This window comes from Denticeps clupeoides, chromosome 16 (assembly GCF_900700375.1).
Source record: "Denticeps clupeoides chromosome 16, fDenClu1.1, whole genome shotgun sequence".
Classification (NCBI taxonomy): domain Eukaryota; kingdom Metazoa; phylum Chordata; class Actinopteri; order Clupeiformes; family Denticipitidae; genus Denticeps; species Denticeps clupeoides.
This window is the reverse complement of record NC_041722.1, coordinates 18,315,033-18,340,915: the sequence shown is the minus strand read 5'-3', so window position 1 is coordinate 18,340,915 and position 25,883 is coordinate 18,315,033. Positions and strand designations below refer to the sequence as shown.

The 25,883-nt window shown below is 48.7% G+C and overlaps 1 protein-coding gene across 2 annotated transcripts in view; it reads right to left on the bottom strand.

Moving 5' to 3' along the window:
• Nucleotides 1-25,883, bottom strand: part of mettl15 (methyltransferase 15, mitochondrial 12S rRNA N4-cytidine) — a 59,558-nt gene that overhangs the window by 21,132 nt on the left and 12,543 nt on the right. The window contains exon 2 of one of the 2 annotated variants that reach the window (XM_028956850.1): nucleotides 6,155-6,291. The exons of the other annotated variant lie outside the window; for it this stretch is intronic. Within the exon in view, the coding sequence (XP_028812683.1) occupies nucleotides 6,155-6,291 (137 nt within the window). The remainder of the gene's footprint in view (nucleotides 1-6,154; nucleotides 6,292-25,883) is intronic. 2 annotated transcript variants of the gene reach the window in all.

Below are 25,883 nucleotides of genomic sequence, written 5' to 3'. Positions count from 1 at the left end.
ATAAAGCCGTGCCGAATGTGCTGCGTGTTTGCCCGGGAGAGGAACAAAAGGTACATGTCCTCAACGGGGAACAGGGGGGGGGGGGGGAGATGTCCTTCACCCTGCCAGGACCCATGACGGGAAGAGAGGGCTTTAGTGTACCTGTCGCTTGGGTCTGATGTGGGTGAGAGAGAGACAGAGACAGCGCCTTACCTACGTCACTCTGGTCAAAGACGAGCAGCTGATTGATTTCTATCAGCAGGGGAGCGGGGACTGAAATATCTCCAGTCTACAGGGTAGGCGGAGCCAGGAGAGAGAAAATAAAGATATAATAATAAAAGAGAGAGAGATTGGAGCGTCACTCACAGGCTTTGGAGTTCTGAATGCTCCGAGGACGGCCGCTCACCTCAGCCTCCGAGGTTAAAGCTGAACGGAGAGATGTGCGGTCGATGTGCAGAGCTGTGGGACGCGAGGAGACGCCGACTCTGAGGTCCAACTCCCTGACAGTCGCATTTAGCGTCACTTCCAGTGTGAAGTCAAGCAGCAAATGTCGTTATCCGCAAAACTTAGCAAACAAGATGAATCGGGGAGCTAAGCACCCGCAGATTCACGTCACTTTCAATCGGTTCATTGCCTTTTGCTACTCTTAATCGGTTTTGCTGCTAGTGGGATGTTCCTGGTTCCTGCAGTGGTCAGGACCTACATAAAGTGGTCCAAGGAAGGAAGCCGGCATCGTGGGTGGCTAAGGCCCACTGGCGTTGTCCAATCTAGCAGACTGGCTAATGCCGGTTCTGATAGAACCACAGAGCAATGGAAGAAGCTGCCCTGGTCTGATGACCACAAAGTCACAGGTTCAAACCCCACTTACTACCGTTGTGTTCCTGGGCCAGACGTGTCTCCATGGGCACGGTCCCTTTGACATGCAACCCCTATCTAAACAGCATTGTGCATCCTGCCACACTGCAAAAATGGTTCAAGGAAAAAGCCCCCGTCTACACGACAACAACAACATTTACAACATTTATTTCTTATATAGCCCAAAATCACATACAGTATGTCTCAATGGGCTTTGACAGGCCCTACAGTTCACACCCCCCACACTTGACCCTTCTGCACACAAGGAAAAACTCCACACAAAAAAAAACTCTAGGAGAGAGAAAAAAAGAAAGGAAGAAACGTTGGGAAGGAGTGATACAGAGAGGGACCCCCTTCCAGGGTAGAGTGAGCCTGCAAATGGTGTCAGTGCAGGGTTGGATATGATATAATGATAAGTCCTATGGTTGTAGGGTTGGAGAAGTCCAGGATGTATTCAGTGTCATGGTCTAGATGTCCGTAATGATGTTACTGGTCCATTTGAAGATCCCTGAAGCTGTAGTTGTAACGGTGTTGGTGGCTGTGGTGACCCTCTGGTTTGTTTCATGTTTTGTCCTTGTAAAGCAGTTGTCAGGAACCAGGATTTTTTTGCTGGTCTGATCACTGGGGTCTGCCAGTAGTCTGGGCGCTTGATTCCGTGTCTCGGAGAAAAAAAAACAGAAGCAGCGGCAGACGGTTGCACTGTACGACCGATACTGAAATATGTGGTTATAGTGGTATATTGGTGCTACAGTGGCCCGGTACCCTAACTAGGACAGCCTAACTGGTGAATTTAACTTTGTCTGTGATAAACTGGACTTTATAATTGAAATCAAGTGAAATGAGGGTCTAGGACTTTAGCAAAAAGCCAGAGAAAACAGATAGGTTTTTCTCTAACGTTTTTCTCTAAGTGAATTTCTCTTTTCTGCGAATCTGTGTGGAAGGTAAAGCGTGAAAACACGGATGTATTAGCCCAACCTCCAACTATAAAACAGTGTTCGGGACGTTCGTGGGCGACAACATTTCAGATAACACTCCCGTGTGGACCAAGGTCTTTTCAAAATGACAACCAGTTTTAGAGGAGAGGCTTCTGGTGTGGCCCGGGCCTAAATTTAAGGACACAAGAAAAACTTTGAGTACAGAGTATCTGAGGGATGGGTTGGAAATCCAAGCCATGTGTTTGGAGGGACACATTGTTGGGGCAGTGGTGGCCTAGCGGTTAAGGAAGCTGCCCCGTAATCAGAAGGTTGGCGGTTCGAATACCGTTCCGCCAAGGTGCCACTGAGGTGCCACTGAGCAAAGCACCGTCCCCACACACTGCTCCCCGGGCGCCTGTCATGGCTGCCCTATGCTCACTCAGGGTGATGGTTAAATGCAGAGGACAAAGCAGCTGTGCTGCTGTGAATCACATGTGACAATCACTTCACTTTCTACTTTCTACAGTGACGGGGCCAACATGTTGACGGCGTCATCACAACACCTGTCACACGAAGTGTTGACACATTCCTAAATATCTGCAAAGAAAGTTGTGAGTACTGCTTGTACGTGAACGTAAGCCTGACTATAGTGTGAACGGAAACTTTCGCCGTCGAGATCGCTCACATGGCGCTGACAGATACGGAGCGGGGCTCCTCCTGGCCACGCCACTTTAGGCGTGGGCTTGCTCACGTAAGAGACGACATTTGGTCATTATAAAAGGCTGCACACGTGATCTTCCGTCAACGGGAAATAAGAACTAATTAACGATAATCAGTGCGCAGCTATGAGATATTCCTGCTGCATTTATTTACTTTTCTCACTTTCGCCGAATGGTCAACTGGTACCCAACAGAAGGTGTTGATGTCACAGCTGACGTGGTTTAGTTGGTGTCTCTGTGTGTGTTTGTGTTTGTGTACGTGTGCATGTGTTTGTGTGTGCCCGCTTAAATCTGTGTATGTGGGAAGTTGTTTAATCAATTGAATAAGACCAGAAGAAGATGGACAGATGTCCTCGCCATGAGCCTCGCTCTGCCGCCAAGTCGCCCTGGCCAACAGACCCAACTGTAAAAAAAAAAAGAAAAAAAAAAAAAAGTCCAGCTGAGATCACGTTCCCTCACAGCAGCATGGACTAAAATAAATGAATGGACTGGATGACTGGAGCCCATGGATGGATAGTAATACTCCATGATGGATAAGATTTGAGTAGCCCATAGTAGAGCTGTTATCGGACCCTAAAAAGTTAGAATCCAGCCCGAACTGAGTTTTTTTTAAAGCCTGGCTTTCTTTGCACGTATTACGAGTGACAGTAATACGGTGCTTTGCTCGGTGGCACGTCAGTGGCACCTTGGCAGATCGGGATTCAAACAGGCAACCTTCTGATTACGGGGCCACTTCCTTAACCGCTAGGCCACCACTGCCACACCAGGTTACAACCCCACCATTTCCTGAGTTGGATGGCCCAGAAATTGCTCTGGATAAAAATGTCAGCTAAATGGGTAGAATGGATTGTGGTATTTCGTACCAAGTAGTGTTGTTTTCATTAACAGAATTTCTGAGGAAATGTCCTCATCAACTAACCTTTTTGACCCTTTGAACCTTTGTTGACCTCATCCGTAGATGCTCCAAGCATAACTTCAAGCAAAGAGTAAGTTATCTTCTGTTTTCATGTACAAACAAATTCACAACGTGTTTGACAAACAATGACAACATGACTGCTGAGAATGTTACCGAGGTAATGAGAATCAGTTTTTCAATGCTGAGTGTCCGTAGCCTAAAAAAAATTCAATCAATAGTTCACTGACAAAAGAACTTGTCCAGAACAAGTAGTCTCGGTCATATTTCAATATCACAGGATGACTGATATATTCTCACATTTTAATCATCTCTCCATCTCCAAATAGGCAAAATAATTTTATTGAATTGTATCAAATCTTTTCTTTCACAAGTCTGAGCAAATAATAATAACAACACTAATAATAAAATTATTAACGAAAATGGTGGTATTTAGTGGAATGTCACTCTTAGCTGTCTTCAAAACTTGAGAGCCCTCCGTCCAATTAGCCTTTACCTGCTACTCGTTGGGATGGTGATTTTTTTTTTGATGTGTCTTTCTTTCAAATTTAAATTTGAAATTGGTTTATTCAAATAAAATTAATTCTAAGGCAAAACTATTCAGCTTCTTGTAACGAAAACTACACTAGCAGTGGAACTTTCTGCAATGCACGGAGCTCCAAATTACGGTCGACCCTGAATAATATAATATAAAAGGTAACCTTGTTTTAATTATGAAATGGATTTGACTCAAAGAAAATTTGCCTTTGTCTGTTCTACTAGGGGCTAGTACTACATTGACTTGGTTATATAGAGAAAAAAAAGGAGATTAAATTTTCATTGACTAAAATGTCATCAGTTTTTTTGTTGACTAAAACTAGTGTTAGTCGGTTGACACTTGACTAGACTAAAATGAGTCTGGACAAGACTAAGACTAAAAATAACTAAAACGAGGTGAAGACTAAACTAAAACTAAAATTAAAACAGGCTGCCGTAAAAATTTACATTTACAGCATTTACCAGACGCCCTTATCCAGAGCGACTTACAATCAGTAGTTACAGGGACAGTCCCCCCCTGGAGCAACTCAGGGTTAAGTGTCTTGCTCAGGGACACAATGGTAGTAAGTGGGATTTGAACCTGGGTCTTCTGGTTCATAGGCGAGTGTGTAACCCGCTAGGCTACTACCAACAACTATAGTACCAAGTGTTAGGATCAGATACATGAAGTCATGAAGGAAAATTGATTTATACAATTTAGGTAGTAGTCCAGAGTGGAAACGCAAGTGCCAGTGAAGTGAGAAGAGAAGAGAAGAGAAGAGAAGAGAAGAGAAGAGAAGAGAAGAGAAGAGAAGAGAAGAGAAGAGAAGAGAAGAGAAGAGAAGAGAAGAGAAGAAGAAGAGAAGATAGAGAAGAGAAGAGAAGAGAAGAGAAGGAGAAGAGAAGAGAAGAGAAGAGAAGAGAAGAGAAGAGGGTGGTGGTTCAGGCTCTGTGTGGGCAGCATCAGCTCTTGCTAATTGCTGGATTTCTCCTGCCTCTCTCACCTCTCATCAGCAGTGGGTGTAAAGGCCTTTCTGTCGGGGTACATTGCTGCTGACGGAATGCCTTGTCCTGATATTCTCTCTCTCTCTCTCTCATCTCTTCATTCTCCTCTCCTACGTTCATTTCAGTCGCAGTAGCAGAAGCTCCCCAGAGACAGGCTTCCCCAGAATCAACGTTAAAAAAAAAAAAAAAGAGGAATTGCTGCCCACACCGTCGTACCAGGAACATCTCATTTTCATCCGCCCTCACTCTCTCCCGCGCTCACACACCAACACACACTCTCCTGCTCTCTCTGGTCTCCTCCTTATTAAAACACGTCCCGTCCCCCCCCCCTCCCGTTCTCTGGGTTCTCCTCATTATTCGCTCGCTCTCCTCCGCAGTGTTACGTTGGGAGAACGAGTGGGCGACGGCGTCTCTCCCTGCCACTGCAGCCCCGCGGCCCACGCTCACAATATCCTGTTACCACGGCAGCCTGGAAGAGGGGGATCCTGCCTGCATCAACTCTGAAATGATCCAATAGGCCATGCACCCTCCAACAGCCAGGGCCTGGTGGGAGGGGCCGCGATGGGGGTGTGAGCACTATGCCAACAAACCACGCCCTGTTTCCGGATGTGGCAGTAATGAACATCGGCTTCAATTATTTCTCATGCAATTGGGCCTATGGTGCTTCTGGAAAAAAAAGGTTTTTAAATTACAGCATCATTTACTGAATTGGTGGGACTAGCAAAAAGCCAACCCAAAATCTTCAATACCATTGGTATAGGTAGCATGGGGCAGCTAAGGAAGCGGCCCCGTAATCAGAGGGTTGCCGGTTCGAATCCCGATCCGCCCAGGTGCCACTGACTGAAGCACCGTCCACACACACTGCTCCCCGGGCGCCTGTCATGGCCGCCCACCGCTCACCAAGGGTGACGGTTAAAAGCAGAGGACACGTTTCGTTCGTGTGCTGTGTTTCACTATGATAACTGTACAAAGCTCACCAAACAAGCAGATCAAACCCCCACAAACCCCCCCTAAACCACTGTCTCGATGTGAAGAAAAGCAGTTATAACATCTCAACATGACAGCAGAAGGATTTGCGATGGTGCAGTCATGCCACACTAGGCCAGAGTAAAGGTTGGATGTAGGCTCTCTCTTTACAGGAAGATTAAAAAAAAGTTTTTTTTTTTAAGAGTCATCCGACTCCCAATTGTATCCGTGTGTGTGTGTGTGTGTGTGTGTGAGAGAGTGTGTATACATGTGCACTTCAGACTTACGGGTGTTGTTCTGAAAGCTGCTGAGCCAATCTGTAGGCAACAGGGTCACGGTCTAGTGTCACCACTCTGACACCTGGGCTGCCTTTCAGAATGGCCTTAGTGTGACCTCCAGCCCCGAACGTCATGTCCAGCACAACCTGTGAGAGCCACACGCAGAGTCTTAGACGCATAAAGTGAGGCACTTTACATCCCATTCATGCAAGGGGCTGGTAGAGCCTCCCACTTCCTACACATGTAATTAGAGGCTGGGAGAAGATTGCAGATAACACCGTGGAGGTTGCTTAGCTCCATTCCAAAACGTTGAAAAATGCATTTTCACCTGATAACACAGCAGCCCAAGTGGACAAGAATGCCACACAACAGTGGCGGAAATTAATATTTCCGGGGGGGGCGGAGAGCACGAATGTATAATGCATACGTTTTTAATTGCAAGAGCTTCCTGGAGTGGTTATAAAACCGCTCGATCAGACGCGCACGCGCGCGTCAGCAAGACTGTCCTCTATTCTCCCCAAAAGTCAATGAGTGACTCATCCCTGCTCCTCTTGAAAGATCTTCAGTAGTCTCACTCTCACAAGACAGTCGTGAATTCCCCGGGCGATCCGCGCGCCCACGCTCCACACAACGCGCCTCCCGAGCAAATGCCACCGAACAATAAAGATCCGTCCCCGGCGGTGGCACGGTATAAATATTTACAATCAGCCTAGCTGCCAAACCGGGGGCTCTCTCGGGACCCCCCCCCCCCCCCCACCCACCCCCCGGCCCTTGAACGTCGCCGCTCCGCTCTCGGCCGGAGAACGGCATGTACGATGAGGAGCCGTCGCCTCGGCTCGGCACAGTCCGCTCGCGGTCGATTATCGGCGGAGCAAGTGAACACGCATCCTCTGGCACTTTGCTCCCTTGATGAGCGGCGTTGGGGCGGCATTTCTTGTCACGACTGCAACAGGTCCCCTTCAGAAAAACCTCTACTGCGCTTTTATGGGCCGGCGGTGGCCTAGCGGTTAAGGAGAAGGTTGCCGGGTCAAATCCCGATCTGCCAAGGTGCCACTGCTCACTCAAATTCAAATCAAATTCAAATTTTATTTGTCACATACACAGTCATACACGGTATGATGTGCAGTGAAATGCTTTCTGCAACTGCTACAGACCACAGTATTGCAAATGTTGCAAGTAAACAATGAACCAATAACCAATATGCAAATATTGCAAACATAACCAAGTATTACACTTTTACGTCTTTAACATAAAATATGTGTAACTGGTAGGGTGAAGGTGTGCAAATGAGTTACAGTTTTTTTTACAATGTTTAAAGAAAGAGAGAAAGAGCCATAAAAGAAAGAGCAGTAAGGACCTAAAAAGTGCAGAGTCATTTTGTGCAAAGTGATTTTGTGCAAAGTGATTTGTGCAAAAGAGTCCAGAGTGATTGGAGGTGAAAGTGCATGAGTTCTATGTACTGTTGTTGAGAGCTTGGACAGCCTGCGGGAAGAAGCTCCTCCTCATTCTCTCTGTGTTGGACTTCAGGGAGCGAAAGCAGGGTGATGGGTTAAATGCAGAGGACACATTTCACTGTGTGCACCGTGTGCTGTGCTGCTGTGTATCACACGTGACAATCACTTCACTTTAATCCATTTGTCTTCCTGCCTTTTCGCTAATAGACTTGGGTTCTAAATCGGTCAGGAGCAAAAGCGCAAGGCTGATGTTACCAGCCATGTAAATGGCTAGTAAAATGCAAAAAGTCGCCCTTCACCACGCCACGGTTAGAACTTTTTTTAGGCAAAAGGATCAGCTATGCTGAAAAAAATACTGCAGTCTTCTTATTGGTCAAAGAACATAAATGCATACACTACCATCAGCTACCCTTACATTTACATTTACATTTACATTTATGGCATTTGGCAGACGCCCTTATCCAGAGCGACTTACAACGTGCTTTCAAGTTACCATCGATGAAGAGATCAATTCCGGTTCACTAGGACCCCAACAATTAATACATCTATTTTATTCACTCTGTTGTAGATTCTGTACACAAAGTTCGACAACAAGAAAATTACAATTTAATCTACATATTCTTTAAAGAGGAAGGTCTTGAGCTGTCGTTTGAAGGTGCTCAGTGACTGAGCTGTTCTGACCTCGAGGGGAAGTTCATTCCACCACCGAGGGGCCAAGACGGAGAAGAGTCTAGATGAATGTTTTCCTTTTACCTTCAGAGATGGAGGGACCAGGCGAGCATTAATACGCCGTATTAATATTTCATATCCTAGAACATTCCACACCAAATCGCTAAAACCAACACTGAAAGTTCACCGGCATCTAGAACACAGAAACCTGCTGAGAATTTTACCACAGAAGGCTGACATCACGGTCACACACTGTTGTGGCAATACTGAAAAATGTTAAACAGCGTCCTGACAAAACTTGACATAAAATCCAGACATAAATAATTGAATTGACATTAAACATCCACATTGAAATAAAATTCAAATATTTGCAGTGAACCAATACTGCAGCTCTAAAATGATCAGGACACAAAGACATAAAAGAAGCCTCAGTTACAAAGGGTGGCAGTAGCCTAGTGGGTAACACACTCGCCTATGAACCAGAAGTCCCAGGTTCGAACCCCACTTACTACCACTGTGTCCCTGAGCAGGACACTTAACCCTGAGTGTCTCCAGTGGGGGGACTGTCCCTGTAACTTCTGACTGTGAGTTGCTCTGGATAAGGGCGTCTGGTAAATGCTGTAAATGTACTTTAGGGTCCAATTCGCCCTCTGACCTGCAACCTCGTTATTAAGCCTGTAAATGGAGGGGTAAACACAGTAAGTAACTGAGCAGTGTTGGCTGCTCTATACACCGTACACGCTTTAACGACCAATGATTTCACGAATTAATTTGACGTATTTGGTTCACCCCAGAGTAACCCATCAACGGCCGCATCATCACCTGCCTGAAAATCCGGTACGTGTGCAGGGACAGAACATGATGTTCTTGCCACCTCCACGAAAAACGTTCTCCACTTGAAGGAGTTCTCGGCGGCACAGCGAGCCGTATAATAAGAGTCCCGATGTCCCGAGTCGGTAAGAGAGGGAGCCTTATCTTTAACAGGTTAATGGTGGGGGGCGTGGGGGGGACGACGACACACAGAGCCAAGTCTCTTGAGCCATTAGCCGTGACGAGACAAAAGCGGACGAGCACCTCGGTGTAATCTGCTGCGGGAGCGGCCCTAATCTCGCTGCCGCCGCAGCGGCGCGCTCTTAAAGAAGGCGAGATCTCTGACACGATCTGGCAGCCGGCAATTACGCCGCTATCGCTCCACGAGAGGAGGGAAAAAAAAAAAAAAACAATTAACGAATGAAAGGGGAAGGCGCTATTAAACCACCCCCCTCCTCTTCCAGACGGCCTGATCGTGGCCAATGGTGGCCCGCGGCGGGCTCAGGCAGCAAGTGGATGCGCGTCTCCGGCGTGGCGTCAGCGGTTAAGGAAGCGGCCCCGTAATCAGAAGGTTGCCGGTTCGAATCCCGATCCGCCAAAGTGCCACTGAGGTGCCACTGAGCAAAGCACCGCCCCCACACACTGCTCCCCGGGCGCCTGTCATGGCCGCCCACTGCTCACTCAGGGTGATGGGTTAAATGCAGAGGACAAATTTCACCGTGTGCTGTGCTGCTATGCATCACATGTGACAATCACTTCACTTTTATTTTTTTTCCCATTTGATCTCGCTCCGAGCGTGGCTGGCTTGCGTTCCTGTGCCATCCCCTCGCAGGAGACGCTCCGAGTGCAGTGTTTTTTTTGTGTGTGTGTGTGTGTGTGTGTGTGTGTGTCTGTGTGACTCACTCCACCGCTTTGATATGTGACTGAACAGAAGTTTTTTGTTTTTTTTTTGGCAGTCCCAGCTTTCCTCGCACACTGCTCGGGCGGACGAGAGGGGGTCGTGCCACAAAGTGCTGAGCCGCTTTTCATATATTTTTTTTTTCCCCGCATTTATATATTTATATCCTCCTTTCTGAGTGATTCATCAGTCCTGAAATTTAATAAGCCACACCGTTGTTTCTCCTGGATGAATGTGTCATCGGAGTTGTATTATATTTTTAGTGGTCGACCATGAAGCCGTACGCCTATTTTAAGGCGCTTCTTATTTTAAGGCTCAGGAGTCTGAGTTACTGACGTAGACATTAAGCAGCAGCCAATCGGTAACCCTCTCCCATAATGCATCGTCCGTGGGATAAAAATAAACAGGTGCTTACGACACACTTTACTAAACACCTCAGAATAGAAACTTTTTTTGTTTAAGCGAACACACACACACACGCCTCGCATTTTCAACCTATGAACCCTGTTATAATATAAAGAGCCCAACTTTCAAAGTGCTATAAAGAACAGAAATCAAGAGGAACTGCTTGTTAGGGGGGAAGAAATCATTTGTATGTACCTGTATTCACAGCGCATCACTTTTTCCACATTTTGTTATGTTACAGCCTTATTATAAAATGGACCAAAATCATTTTTCCCCTGAGAATTCTACACACAATACTCCATAATGACAACATGAAGGGTTTTAACTTGCCGTTTTGGCAAATTTAGTAAAAATGAAAAGATCTGAGAAATCACTTGTAAAAAAAAAAAGTATTCACAGACTTTGCCATGAAGCTTAACTTGAGCTCAGGTGCCTCCTGTTTGTATATACATGTATTAAAAATTAATGAATAAATATATATTATTTATTTATTTATTTATTGAAATACTTTTTTTAAATTGTTTTTATGCCAAACTAAAAAAAAAAAAAAAAACACTCAACATGCTGCAGAAGTGAAAAATATATGCGCTGTTATTCCCCTTTCATAATTCAGAGTGATGGTCTTTCAAATTGATTTGCTTAATTTTTCGTGCTGCTCGCTTTGATAGCGACAACTTTGAAGCACTTCTCGCAATCGGGCTTGTCCACATCTTTAGGTTTTCCCCGTTCGTCTGAAATGCTTCCAGCCAGGGCTCTTGCTTTTTACATTTTCTAGCAAGCTTGGTAATGTGTCTCCCGTTGGGTCCTCCAGGTGGCCGAGGAAGGGGCTGGCTGCCGCAACGCCTGTTGAAAATAGTTTTTAAAATGTACACTAAATTATTATTTTTTTTTTTTTAGACAATATGAGTTGCCAGATATTTTCAAAAGCACACACAACTTCGGAAACGATCTGATAGGTTGCTATGTGATTTGCTGTTCCTCAATATGTGTTCTGAACAGGTAACTTCTCCCAAAATATCAAACTGGAAACAAAGAGAGCACGGCCCTCTCCCCTCCCTTCCTGACGTGTTCCCCTTCGTAACGCATCTCGGGGCCGCTGTGACTACAGTGCCACACATGCAGAATCTTACACCCGCAAACGTCTCCAACACTACACGCGAATGCATTCCTCCTGCAGACCGTCAGCAATCCTTCCTTTTTCAAGATTTACGTCCAACTGGGTCTGTGTCTCATTCACTGGCCATGGAAAATGGCCACTGGTCAGCATAGACCCGGACTGCAGCTGAAGCGCAACGTGCACTCTCGCTCGCAACGTGTCTTCGCTCCAGCTCTGAGGGACGACGGTGGAGGGACGACGCTTGCCCGGGAGGTTGACCCCCCCCCCCCCCCACGCCGCAGCCAGGTGGACTATGTCCGGGCGAAGCATCAGTAAAATGTGAAGCATTCGGATCGATAGTGACGTGGGCGGCCGGGGTGTGTGTCTGTGTGTGTGTGTGTGTGCGTGCGCAAGTGTGAGAGGAGGTGATCAATGGCAGCGAGGGATGCGTCTCTCCTGCCTTTTCTCTCGCGCTCCTGTCTGAATCCGAAACCCTGCAGCAGATGGGGAGGGGGGGATGACTCACGGCCCCTAATGAACTCTCTTGTTGGGCCATTCAATACCAGGAAAGGGAACGGGGGAGAATAACACAACACAAGCGGAAGTGGCACGGTCGGGTGGCCTTTAGTAAAAAAAAAAAAAAAAAGGGTACCCGTACGCCGGGGTGTAGCGCGTGTGGTTAACGGAGAGCGGGGGAGGGGAGCCGGCAATCGGGAACAAAACGACGAGCCTTCCCGCAGAACGTTCTGGAAAGGTGACGGTCTGTACTCACTTTAATCACACAGCCCGACAGTTCATATTGTCCACATTCCTGTGACAATTTCCGGGTGTGTGCACCATGCGCAATAGGGGTGGGATCGATACAGGTCACTCACGATTCAATTCTGTGGCGATATGAGGCCGACGATAATGATTATCACGATTCGCGATATCTTCGATATTCAATATATTGGAAGGAATTTCATCAACGATATATCACGATGTATGTGACAGAAAAAGAAAAACAAGGAAACAATAAGGAAATCTTATGCATTTATTAATGCCAATATTTCCAACATTGTGCATGGAAATGTTCATTTGCATAATAACTCACTGCCTCCTGGTCTTAAATGTAAACAGTGTACAGCTAGACAGATAAAAGTGCATGAATGTCAGCAGTAAGTTACTGTAACGTACTCGGTTTGCATTCATCATCACTTATCATTTATCATAGGTATTGTTCACAAGTGGGAATCCAAATGAAACGGAAACATCATCATAATAAGCATATAAGGTCATAACAGGCCATCACTCAGTAATAAATAAATTGAAAATCTACAGACATAATATCAGAATGATTTGTTTACCCATTATGCCTTTTGAATGAATCTAATTGATTGTGCATAAACTAGTTTGCTCACCATATCTGGACATTCCAGAAATGTCACTATACAATAAGATGCTCCGTCAATAGACACGACTGCACATGTATACAGGGAGCCGTCTTCCCACCACTAGAAGGAACAAACGGCAAACAACTGTCCAGACCCCTCAAATAAGACGGTCCCAGTGGAGGACCACTGAGATTATGGCTCTTCTTATTTATGTGTCCAGTGTCTGGTTTCGGAGGCGAAAACAACCATAAAAATAAATAAATAAATAAATAAATAAAAACGTAAAATATTGATGGCCACTGCGGCGCCTTTAAGAGCCTGGCTTTTACACTACTGGAGATGGACGCCGCAGCTCCCTCAGGGATTTGGATATAATGGGCTTGGCATTTGCAACGGCGATTGACACAAGTTGAAGTGAGTCATCTCCATTGATATTTTGTACGAGGTGAAGCCGGAAAGCCTCGCGCCGGGCCTGCCAGGGCCGGGTCTTCTCAGATCGGAGAAAGACGCGGTGGTGGTGGTGGTGGTTAAGGGCCTGAAAACCTGCTCCTGGTGGCACAGGGGCACGGGTGAGGCCCAACCGCACAGCTCGCGGCGAATCAGCGGCCCTCGCCAAGCGGCCTGCACTAACTGCCTTCGCCAGCAGAGGGGACAGGTGGGTTGAAGGAGAAGCGGGCAAAAAAAAAAAAAAAAAAAAACGGCGGGACGCGTCCAGGGGGGGCCCTGGTGTGCGAGGAGGGGGCGCCGGTGCGGCACCTCGCCTCCACTGGTCGGCCTGAAAGGAGGCCCCGGGAACCCGAGAGACGGGAGGCGCGGCGCTGCCGCTACCTGTGGCTCCCCGGCCCAGTTCAGTTACAGCGGGGGATCTAAGATGTCAGCAGGGGACTTTTGGAAATATCTCCTTACACCAAAGAGACGTCGCATTAAGGCGAGAGAGAGATTGACTGGAACCGGATCGCCGTTGCCATGGCAGAGTTTTTTTAAAAGGTGGTAGGGCTTGGTGGTGGTGTGCACATGTGTGTGTGTGTTTCAGAAGGCGTGTGTGTGTGTGTGTGTGTGTGTGGGGGGGGGGCGGGATTGACCCCCCCCACTCCATCTTTTTATTCAGCACAAGCCTGCGCGGCGCGGGCGCCGACGTAATTTGCACGCTCGCTAATGGAACACGGATTTCATGGCTCTCGCTGGGTTCGCCTCGAGCTGTTGGTTTCAAAAGCAGCGTGTGATTGATGGGCGTTGGGGGGAGGGGCGCATGCTCTACGGCTGGGTAGGCACCAGCCGCGGCTCCGCCGATCACGCGGCCGACGGGCCAGCGACGGTCCCTTTGACTTGCGAAGGGACGCGAGGAAGACAAGCGTGTGGAATGCGCAGAGAAAATGCGACTCCCCGTCCAGCAGCCGAGGACCCGGTGATGGACGCCACACCGGAGGTCTCAATCTCAAACTCCTTAAAAACCTTCATTTTCTAACCCCTCCCCAATCGAGCCATAATCTGATTTGGTCGTTAAAGGGCGTAACCGATGGCGACGCCTCCAGTGGACATTTGTCCAGGACAAACGTCAATAACACTCAAATTGAATAGTGAGTGCTGGCTGATTTGAGTTACGGTGAGACAGAAAGGGGTTGAGTCGGAAAACTCGGGGACCCGCAGATGAGAACAGTCTGGGGACTGGCATCTCCTTGTGTGTAGGGCAATACTTCATTTACATTTACATTTACAGCATTTATCAGGCGCCCTTATCCAGAGCGACTTACAATCAGTAGTTACAGGGACAGTCTCCCTGGAGCAATTTAGGGTTAAGTGTCTTGCTCAGGGACACAATGGTAGTAAGTGGGATTCGAACCCGGGTCTTCTGGTTCATAGGCGAGTGTGTTACCCACTAGGCTACTACCACCACTTCATGGTCTGGACAGAGTGGAAGCCTTCAGGGACGAACGTCTTGCGTCCCGGCGCTTCACTCAGCAGTGATGAGTGCAGAGAAGGGAAATGCACCTGGTGGAGCCAGCCGGTTGGCTGGGCCATCTAGTAAGGCAACCGGAGCGCCTGTCATGGCCGCCCACCGCTCACCAAGGGTGATGGGTTAAATGCAGAGGACAAATTTCACTGTGCGCACCGTGTGCTGTGCTGCTGTGTATCACAAGTGACACTCACTTCACTTCATCACTTCAGAGGGACGTCCCTTGGCCGGTTTGCGCCGCCTGACCCGCAGCGGCAGGATGTTTGTAACGGTTAGCGTCAATCTGCCGAATTCGCCGCTTAATTCCTGATAACAGCTGTCCTCGGCCAGCAGTAATTACAACGCTTGTCAGTCACGGCTGGCTGGTGCGCGAATAAAACTCGACGTGATCATCATGTCGTCTCTCCACCGGCTCGGCGCTTTTGTAAACACGGCATTAATTGGTGCAATCAGCACTCGGCCGTCTCCTTGGCTCCCTTCACGTCCGCGGCGGGGAAATAGCGCGTAACGCTCCAGGTTTTCGCAAGACGCCGAGAGAATTAGCCAGACGGGCCGTAACGAAGCCCGAGACGCGCTAATCCGTGATATTTACACGCAGCACCCCACTCGAGCGCGGGCCAGGTGGGGGGGCCGTGGAGAGACAAAAGGGCCGAATCAGAAACGTACGGGGCTCGGGCACGGGGGTGCGCCGGGAGCGGGGTCTCCCACTGCTCACTCGGGGTGACGGTTAAACGCAGAGGACAAATTTCACTGTGTGCACCGTGTGCTGTGCTGCTGTGTATCACAATCGTGCGCGTTGTTTGAGGCGGGACTATTTGGACAGGTACCCGGAGCGACCCGCCCAATACTTTTCAACATGGCCGCCGCAGCGGCAGCGGAGTGGATTGTGTGATGGATTAGTGAAAAGGGGAGGAAAAAAAAAGTAGGCCTTCAGGGCAGATCTTAAATTTTATCTATTTTATTTTTTTAACGCCTTTAAAAAAACCTTTGTTCCTTGCAGTCGATACAGCCAAACTTATTTTAAAAAAGTGATGTGATACACAGCAGCACAGCACACGGTGCACACAGTGAAATGTGTCCTCTGTATTAACCCATCACCCTTGGTGAGCAGTGGGCGGCCATGACAGGCGCCCGGGGAGCAGTGTGTGGGGGACGGTGCTTTGCTCAGTGGCACCTCGGCGGCTCAGGATTCGAACCGCCAACCTTCTGATTACGGAGCCGCTTCCTTTACCGCTAGGCCACCACTGCCCAGTTTAACGCGGCAAACTGGAAAGAACGCCCAACTCTTTAAGACAGATGTTACAATGGGGTCAACGCAGCTCAGTGTCATGGCAAGAGAGATCCTGTTCGGGACAAAAACTGATCCCCGCTTCGTGTCACTGTGTGGGTGGGGCAGACTGGGTGCTAGTAGCCTAGCGGGTAACACACTCGCCTATGAACCAGAAGACCCAGGTTCAAACCCCACTTACTACCATCGTGTCCCTGAGCAAGACACTTAACCCTGAGTGTCTCCAGGGGGGGACTGTCCCTGTAACTACTGACTGTAAGTCGCTCTGGATACGGGCGCCTGGTAAACGCTGTAAAATGTAAATGTAAAAGCTTGGACCGTCCTCTTTTCCCGCTCTCCGAGCTGCAGAACCCGCTCACCTCGGCCACCCCTGGCCATGCACATTTGATGAGGCAGCGGGTACACATGTAAGCTAGATGTCAGCAGTGATACGGAGATGGCACAGAGAGAGAGAGAGAGAGAGAGGGAGTGTGTGTGTGTGTGTGTGTGTGTGTGCACGCTTACTGTAGGTTCACTGGCCCAATCGGCTTACGCCCGCTGTGCCAAGTGCATCATCCTGTCGGAATATCCCCCGTACCCGGGCTAATTTGGATGCGCACAGGCCGCGTGGCATTAAATAAACAGGCGGCGCAGAACTGTCGAGCGCGATTATTTTCAAATGAGCGCTGGCGCGTGCCCCCCAACGCCACCCGTGACATTAAGGGCCGTGTTTTATTTAGAGGCTCCGTATCTGCGCGGCCCCGAAGGGCCCCGGGGCGACTTGGTTTCCGCTCCCTTCCTCGCCAAACGTGGACGAAAGCGGCGAAGTAATAAAGTGCAGCGACGTCCAATCAGACGCCTTCGTGCCCGTCGAACCGTGGCCTGGGTGGGGGCGTCGTGTTAATGTGCCGGACGCACGGGGGCGGGCGGGGGCGCTATTGATTTCCGGACACTTTCGCGGATGGTTAGCGCTCTCATTGGGCCAATAAAGTCTTTAATGGGGTTGAGATTGGCCGTCCTCCGACACGTCGTGGGCAGCGGTCCGATGCCAACGCTGGAGGGGTGTCTCCCCCCCCCCCCCCAACAAAAAGGCCGATGCCAAGAGGGCGGAGGGCCCGAGTCTGAGGATTTATTTCCCAATCTGCACCCCCGTACACGTCGCCGGTGTTCGCTGCGGCATCGACCGCGCGTCTCCCTGCCTCCCCCACAGTCGCCCGCTGCCAATCCGCTTCCCCGCGGCTCGTCACCCCGCGGCAAGACGGCCTTTTGTGGAGCGAGCGAGAGAGAGAGAGAGAGAGAGAGAGAGAGAGAGAGAGAGGAACACTATTTGCGGCGAGTTCAATTACGTAAAGGTTGGGATTGCTGTTTAATCGAATGACAGGAAAGCGTGCGAAGAACGGAGCTCGTCTACAAGTAGTTCCGCAGGGAAGTTGTGACAAGTCGGTTTCACCGCATGGCAAAGCCATGGACTCCGCGAGAGCGCTGAAGGTGTTCTGTGATATCTGGTGCCAGAATATCACAGAACAGCCGGGGAGCCTTCAAGTCCTGCAAGGTGCGAGCCGGCGCCTCCGCGGATCAGACTCGTCCCACAGACAGAGATCTTGGCCCCGAACTCTTCGTCAGGCTCCCGGAGCGCCTCTGCGGTTTGGCAGGGCGCGTTACGGGCACCGCCGGCAGGATACGCCGCTCCCGCGAGAGGGTGTAGGTGGTGCGTGTCAAACATCCCCATGAAGGCACCGCTGTTCCAATGGAGAAGGCCAGCAGAGCTTCTACATAAACACACACACACGGTCATAGAAAACTACACATGCAACGAGCATAGAAAAACAGCGGGGGGGGGGGGTATTTAAATGGCTGCGTCGGATGAGTGACAGCTGGTAATGAGCTGTTTTGATACTGCAGGTGATGGAGGCAGAGGTCTTCAGAGCGAGGATGACTCACCCTCCACCCTCCCGGCCCGCGAATTAGGAGCGCCGCTCCCCTCTTCCCGCGGCCCCGCGCAGGAATAATGCTTACTAATGACAACGCGCGCCGTCGTCGCCATCATCGCCATCGCCGCCGCGACGAATGCCAGCGGCCCCGCCAGTCAGTTTCATCGTCGTCCCTCGTCTACTCCGATAGGGGAAAAAAAAACAAAAAAAAACAGGAAAACTGCGAGGAATCAGAGGAGATAATATCTATTCCTTCCCGCGCCTTACTTCAGGCGTACTGCATTCATTATGACAAGGGCTTGTTTTTTTTTTTTGTTGTTTTTTTTTATCATGCATTTTTTTTTTTCTTGTGTTCGGTCTGGTTTGTCAGCTTGAGCTTTATAAAAAATATATAAATATATATAATAAAAAAAACTGGGCTAAAAACGAGCACGCAAGGTGATGCGTTTTAACAAGAACAAAGCAGGAAAAAAAAAAAAAAAAACGGGTCAAATTCTCAAATAAACGAGTGCTGGTCTCCGCGGCCCGACGGACGGAGGGACGGCCCGGGCGCAGCGTGCGGGGAGACAATGCGCACTATATATAACCCCAATGAAGCAGAGTCGGGCCTGCCGAACGGGAGCGGCCCGGTCCTTCTAGTCCCCGAGCGCAATTTTTATGGCACTAAGTGAGAACAAAAGGGGGGCTCCATTAAGACGTGTAAAGAAGGGGAGTGGGGCGAAGCGAAGGAACAAGTGAAGGAGAAAAAAAAAAAGGAAGTGAAGGCCCAGGATGTGGGGTTGATGGGGGGGGGGCGAAAATATGAAAAAGTCATGAATCGCGTGTTAATGTTTCTGTGTGTATGTTGTGGGGTTTTTTTATTCAATCCACGCCACCGGACCTGCATCTGGAGGAGCGAATTAGGCAGACGGCGTTTTCCAGAGGGACTTACCACGCGCCATCGGTCAAGTCATCAAATGTTTGCATGTAAAAACACAATTTTGCATCAATTCAGCAGACAACTTCAGAACTTCGAGACACATAAATGCCCTGACATGATGGGTGGCAGTGACGGTAACGCTCTTTCACCCATATGAACATCACTGAAAGGCGTATTTCAGTGGTAGTGACCTAGCGGGTGACACACTCACATATGAACCCAAGGACCCAGGTTCGAACCCCACTTACTACCATCGTATCCCCGAGCAAGACACTTAACCCTGAGTGTCTCCAGGGGGGGACTGTCCCTGTAACTACTGATTGTAAATGGCGTAAATGTTAATATTGTTAATATTGCAACGTGCATGTGGTTAAGCAGTTCATATTTACATTTACAGAGCGACTTACAATCAGTAGTTACAGGGACAGTCCCCCCCCCCTGGAGCAACTTAAAGTTAAGTGTCTTGCTCAAGGACAAGATGGTAGTAAGCGGGACTTGAACCCGGGTCTTCTGGTTCATAGGCGAGTGTGCTACCCCTAGGCTACTACCACCCTAGCAGTTGAAGGTCTCGAGCCATCCTTTTTAAATACTTCACAGTCCGCGGCACTCAGACTGATGGGTAAGGGGAAGACGCCGGGATCACTTTACCTCACAAAAAAAAAAAAAAGCGGAGGGACGAGGGAGTAAAGAGCGGATTCCGCGAGATTCTGGGCCGCTTCCAAATGGTGAGCTGCCAACCTGCGAGCAGCAGATAACCGGCAGCGCGCCTGCGTTGCAAGCGGGTGACACCGGGATCACAGAACGCCGCTGTCTTATCCGACTTCAAGGGACGCCGCCGGCTGAGTGGCACTTTTTCCTCCCAGAGACGCCGCGCAGGACGGAGTCCGCCGCCAATCGCAGGGCCCTGCCTCCGAGCCGCGCGGCGGGAGGGCCGCGTTCAGCCACCGCTTCGAATCCCGCGCTTTAAATGAGTCACGAACCGTTACGTAACGCGGCGGCGACGCCGGGGAGCGCTGACTGTAAACACGTTCGTGTAGGAGAGCGGGGAGAAATGCAAATAGGCACATGAGCATCTACGAGGAGCCACGCTCAATGCAAATGAGCAGCCCCGGCACGCTACTAGTAAAGCACGGCTAATATCAGCACGGCTATCGATACGGTGCTAAAGCAATAAACAGACCGGCCCTCCTGCGGAATTAATAAAAAGATATTAAGAGTGATCAGCGGCACTTAAAGTGATTGTCATTGTGAAACGCTGCACGGTGACACAACAAAATGTGTCCTCTCAGCAGGGGCCTGAACGGAGGGTTGCCGGTTCGAATTCCCGATCCACCGAGCAAGGCGCCGTCCCCACACACTGCTCCCCGGGTGCATGTCATGGCCGCCCACTGCTCACCAAGGGTGACGGTTAAATGCAGAGCACACGTTTCGTTGTGTCACCGTGTGCTGTGCTGCAGTGTTTCACAATCACTTCACTTTCATTTAACCATCACCCATGGTGAGCAGTGGGCGGCCATGACAGGCGCCAGGGGAGCAGTGTGTGGGGGACAGTACCTTGATCAAGGGGACCTCAGTGGCACCTTGGCGGTTCTGGATTTGAACCGGCAACTTTCCTTAGTAATACCGTGCCTGTTTCGCAACCACAAAGCACCGTCCCCACACACTGCCCCACAATCACAGTGGTGGCCTAGCGGTTAAGGAAGCGAATCCCGATCCGCCCAAGGTGCCACTGAGCAAAGCACCGTCCCCACACACTGCTCCCCGGGCGCCAGTCATGGCCGCCCACTGCTCACTCAGGGTGATGGGTTAAATGCAGAGGACAAATTTCACTGTGTGCACCGTGTGCTGCTGTGTATCACATGTGACAATCACTTCACTTTCACTTTTCAAATAATGACTGGAAATGGCACATCGTTTATTTGTTTATACATATTATTTGTTTCGTTTTTTATTACATCTGCAACTAAAATTTAACGGTATAAATGCAGAACAATAAAAATGAATACAAACAACTTAATTGGCTAAACTAAAAAAAGTAGGCTATACAATCCTTAAACAAAGCCCCGCTACAATGGCGACAATAACACAAACATCACAACACGACTGGAATCATATTATCACTGGTCCTGAAATCAGAGACAGACCCTGCCAATACGACCGAGCCAGCAGCGGCCCTGAACACGGCCTGGTTTCTACTGTGCTCTACCGTACCCCGGAAACGCGTGTTTACACTGGCCTTTCAGCAGCGCGCACACACAGGCACAATTTGAACAGCTTGTGGGACAAACAAAAGCAATAAAGGGCCCAAATATTCTCTTCTTCGTGCAATGAGACATGGAAAGCGTGTCACTTTTAAACATTTCCGTTGGTAAGGATTTCGGAGGAGTGATTATTTCACCAGCTTTACACGCATTTGTGGGACGTGAAATACATACAACAGACCAACCACATAAAATACGACAGGGCCTGTTTACCCCACCGCGCTGAGACGTGTGTGCAGAGCGCGGGCGGCCTGCTATGACACCGATACACTGCAAACAGATGACGTCCAACCAATGACAGCACGGCTTGTGATAGATCTTGCGTTTCTATCAGCACACAAAAATACAACTGGCGACGGGCAGGACGAGAGCGAGAGAGAGAGAGAGCCCCCTGTGACAAAGCCACGGTTGCTAATAATAGGCCGAGCCAGCAGTCACCCGGCCACGCTGGGCACAGACCGGGCGAGTAACGCCGTCACATGCTATGGGTGACAAAACCGGCGGGGCTTTCGCCGTAGAACTGTTCACTTCACAGTCGTATGATTCCACCACGAGTCACACAACGCCGATGAACTCCACGCAGTGCAGTCTGCCGTAGATGAGATGAAGCTAAAGATGAGCTCGATGCTTTATGTGACATAAGCAGCCCTTTCACTATATCAGTCATATCAGTAGCATACAGACTATTAACACAAGCAGTAAACACAATGTCTGACCTGAAATAGTTCTAATCAAAGATTATCTTCTTTGTAATGGTTCTGCAATTAAAATGTGATTTTACACACACACACACACACACACACACACATATATACATATATATATTCATACACATACATAAATACACACATATCACATTATATATATATATATATATGTGTGTGTGTGTGTGTGTGTGTGTGTGTGTGTGTGTGTGAGAGTGTGTATATAAAACACACACATACACAAAACTGCATGTTACTTCTTGACGTTGGTGTTTTTTCTGACGCTTAGGGGTGTGCACCATGCCCGTGGTTCCCAACCTTTTTTCCCTGAAGCCCCCCCTGCCTGTGTCCAAGAAAAGCCAGGACCCTCCAGGCCCAATTCCATCCCGCATTCACACATTAAACGAATAAAATGATATAACATTTTATTAGCAAAAAATAAAAATAAACAGCTCCACTATGCTCCTATTAAAATAAATGAGAGTCACACGGTCAGTGTTTTTACTGCAACGGTTCCACACAACCATGACCCTGCGAGCTCTTGTACAGTATTTTAAAAGCGCGAGCTACGAGCAGGGAAATGGGCAGATGTGCCTCGGTTTCACCTTGTCAGTATTCCTTTTCGCATCTCCCTCAGAATAATTAAAACGCGTCAAATTTGATGACTGAGCCGAACTGACCCAACCAAAGTTATAGAAATGGAGTACGAAGCCGACGTTCACCTGGTAAACGCCCACAGGAAATCAGATAAAAGCGCATAGCTCGTCATGAGCACGTGTTTTGTTTGTTTTCGCTCGTTTTCTTCCCCAGGCTCCTCCCCCCAGGCCGATTACAGCTGACAACACCAGCACTTCATCAGGAAATCATCTGCAGGTGGAGCAGGGCGGAGCTTCATGTATATCTGGCCTCTCAAACTAAAGGACTGGATTGCTGCCATTCATGCTATTGACCTTGGAGTGGTGACTTTGTAAAGAGACTTGACTTTGTATGGCGATTAGCTGTGTGGTGTTGTGTTGTGTAGGTTCAAAATGAAGATATATGTATACACACACACATACAGTAGAGGCCAAAAGGTTCGACACACCTTGTCATTCGATGTGTTTTCTTTATTTTCATGACCATTTACGTGGGTAGATTCTCACTGAAGGCATCAAAACTATGAATGAACACGTGTGGAGTTATGTACTTAACAAAAAGTGGAGACCTGACCTCCACAGTCACCGGACCTGAACCCAGTCGAGATGGTTTGGGGTGAGCTGGACCAAGTGCTAAACACCTCTGGGAACTCCTTCAAGACTGTTGGAAAAGCATTTCAGGTGAAGACCTCTTGAATGTAAATGGTCATGAAAATAAAGATAACACATTGAGAAGGTGTGTGCATATATATATATATATATATATATATATATATATATATATATATATATGGGTGAAGTAGTCAGCCAGTGTGTTATTAACAGTTAGACAAGGGGCTTTAATAGGGCTAAAAGTGTTTTTTCTTTCTTTGCTTTACCGCTGTCCATGTACCCTGCCACGCTGCCACCTGTATATGTAAATAGTCCCCTTTTTCACACACCTGACCACACTCGTGCATCACTCACATATTCACCACCCTGACCCCAGTCTAGATTTATATGCTATACAGGATCATTACGGATTTATTGTTAATACATTTAATATTTACTAGTAAAAGTCCATCTCCCTTCATTCTCGAACAGCGATTAACTGGCAGGTGACCGTCAGACCGACTCCTCCAGAATATCTTCATTTTGAACAGTTTGGTGAATTGATTTGTGTACAATATTCTTAGAGTGGCGCTCTGGCCCTGCGCGCCTATACGACGCAAACGCTCAGCGTAAAAAATGAAAGGCAGAGTATGGACGTGCCCTTTCAAACCGTACGCCAATATTAACTATTATAACCTCCACCTCTGTGCAGGAGGGGGTGGGGGGTGGGGGGGCTCCAGTTGCGGTGAGAGCTGCAGGAGAAACGCAGACGCCGTGTGCATTTCTTTTTCAGCAACACACATACACACACAGTTCCCTCCCACTGTGATTTGCTGAGTGATTTCGGCGGCTCCGCCTGCTTTTTTCCAGGTGTAAGGTGGCAGCGGCCAGGTAATGCATCCTACCCCACCTGAACTCGGGGCGCCGCTGCTCGCTCGCCCCGCCCGCCCCGGCTCGCGTTACAGGCCGCGTGTGCGTTCTCACATGGTGCGTAGGAGTGTGTGGCGCTGTAGCGACGTAGGTGCGCAACATTACCACCCTACGTGGGCCTTGACCACACGCCCGAGTGTATCTGCGAAGTTCTTACTAACGTAACGCCTGACATGCATCTGTGCGTGCGCGAGTGTGTAGGTGCGCCGAGGCTCCACAGTCGTGTGTGTGCGCGAGTGTGCGTCAGACCTCGTGGCACTTCAGACTTGCTCCCACTGGTTTGCTGGCTGCCCACCTCTCTGACTGTCGCACACACAAGTTCAAAGGAAAGTTTATCTGTTTAAGTGGAATGAGATGAAATAAGTCGACTTTTACGGTATTTTCTGTTCATACGTTGTTGTTTTTTTTTTACATTTTACAGCATTTATGAGACGCCCTTATCCAGAGCGACTTACAATCAGTAGTTACAGGGACAGTCCCCCCCTGGAGACACTCAGGGTTAAGTGTCTTGCTCAGGAACACGATGGTAGTAAGTGGGATTTGAACCTGGGTCTTCTGGTTCATAGGCGAGTGTGTTACCCACTAGGCTACTACCACCCTACCACATACGTCCGTGTGTTCCCTCAGCGAAGGATCTTTGCGGACCGATAATGACCGTGAGGGATAACCTTTCTCCTATGATGCGGATAATAATGCCGCAGCATGTTCTGTCTTCCTTATTCACCCAAATAAGCAAGAGAGCAGAATTAACTGCTTACTTGGTTTCTGTATGTTGGAGAGGACGAATTATTTCTGACACCCAGAAAGCCTTTTTTTTATTATTATTATTATTTTTTATTAATAACATTTACATTACATTTATCAGATGCTCTTATCCAGAGCGACTTACAATCAGTAGTTACAGGGACAGTCCCCCCCACCGGAGCAATTTAGGGTTAAGTGTGTTGCTCAGGGACACAATGGTAGTAAGCAGGATTTGAACCTGTGACCATGAACTTCTGGCAAATGTGTTACCCGCTAGGCTGCTACCAATAACAGCTCTCACTCACCCTACGTCCTTATTTTGGTCAATTTAACCCCCTCCTCTCAATATGACGCACACCCTAGTGTCCATCTCCTCCCTTTCTCCCCTGTTCTCTACACCCCTAATGTCCCACGTACACACAAACGTGACCACGCCCACTACCGACACCAACGTGCAGGTTATCAGAACTTTAGTTCCAGCAATGTCCTATGTTGCACTAGGAAAATATGACTCTACAGTTGCTTCTCACACGTTCCAACTGTAGATCTAGGAACTGTAGGATTGGGTCAGGGGTCATGATGCTTACAATTTGCACTTGCAGTGTTTTCATTAGCAGCATATTGTGTGCAGAATTAATGGCTTTTGGTTGGACGTGGGAATTAGCAGCTCAACAGCTCTGGTGCAGGCGTGGTTGGTTGTTATCAATGTTATAAATGGACTGTGTGGTAGGAGAGGTGCTGTATTTTTAGGGAACCCGCGGTAGCCTACGTGTTCCCTCCGACGAGTGAGAATGAGAAAGCGCCGATGCCCGGCACGCCTTCAGAGGTGCTGCACCGGCAACTGTCAAAAGAATGGACAAGCCCGCTGAACCTTGCCAAAGTTGTTCATTAAAGGAGATCAAGGACGGCATGCTTCACCCGGCACTGTTGCCACTCGGCGTCACCGTGGCCGTTCCTGGTAAACGCCCACAGGAAATCAGATAAAAGCGCAGGCCTGTTCATTGCTGGTGAGGATTCACTGGCCACAACGCCATATTATTGAGACCAGTTTTAAAGAGGAGGCGATTTTCGGTAAAATGCCATTCTGTTTTTAAATG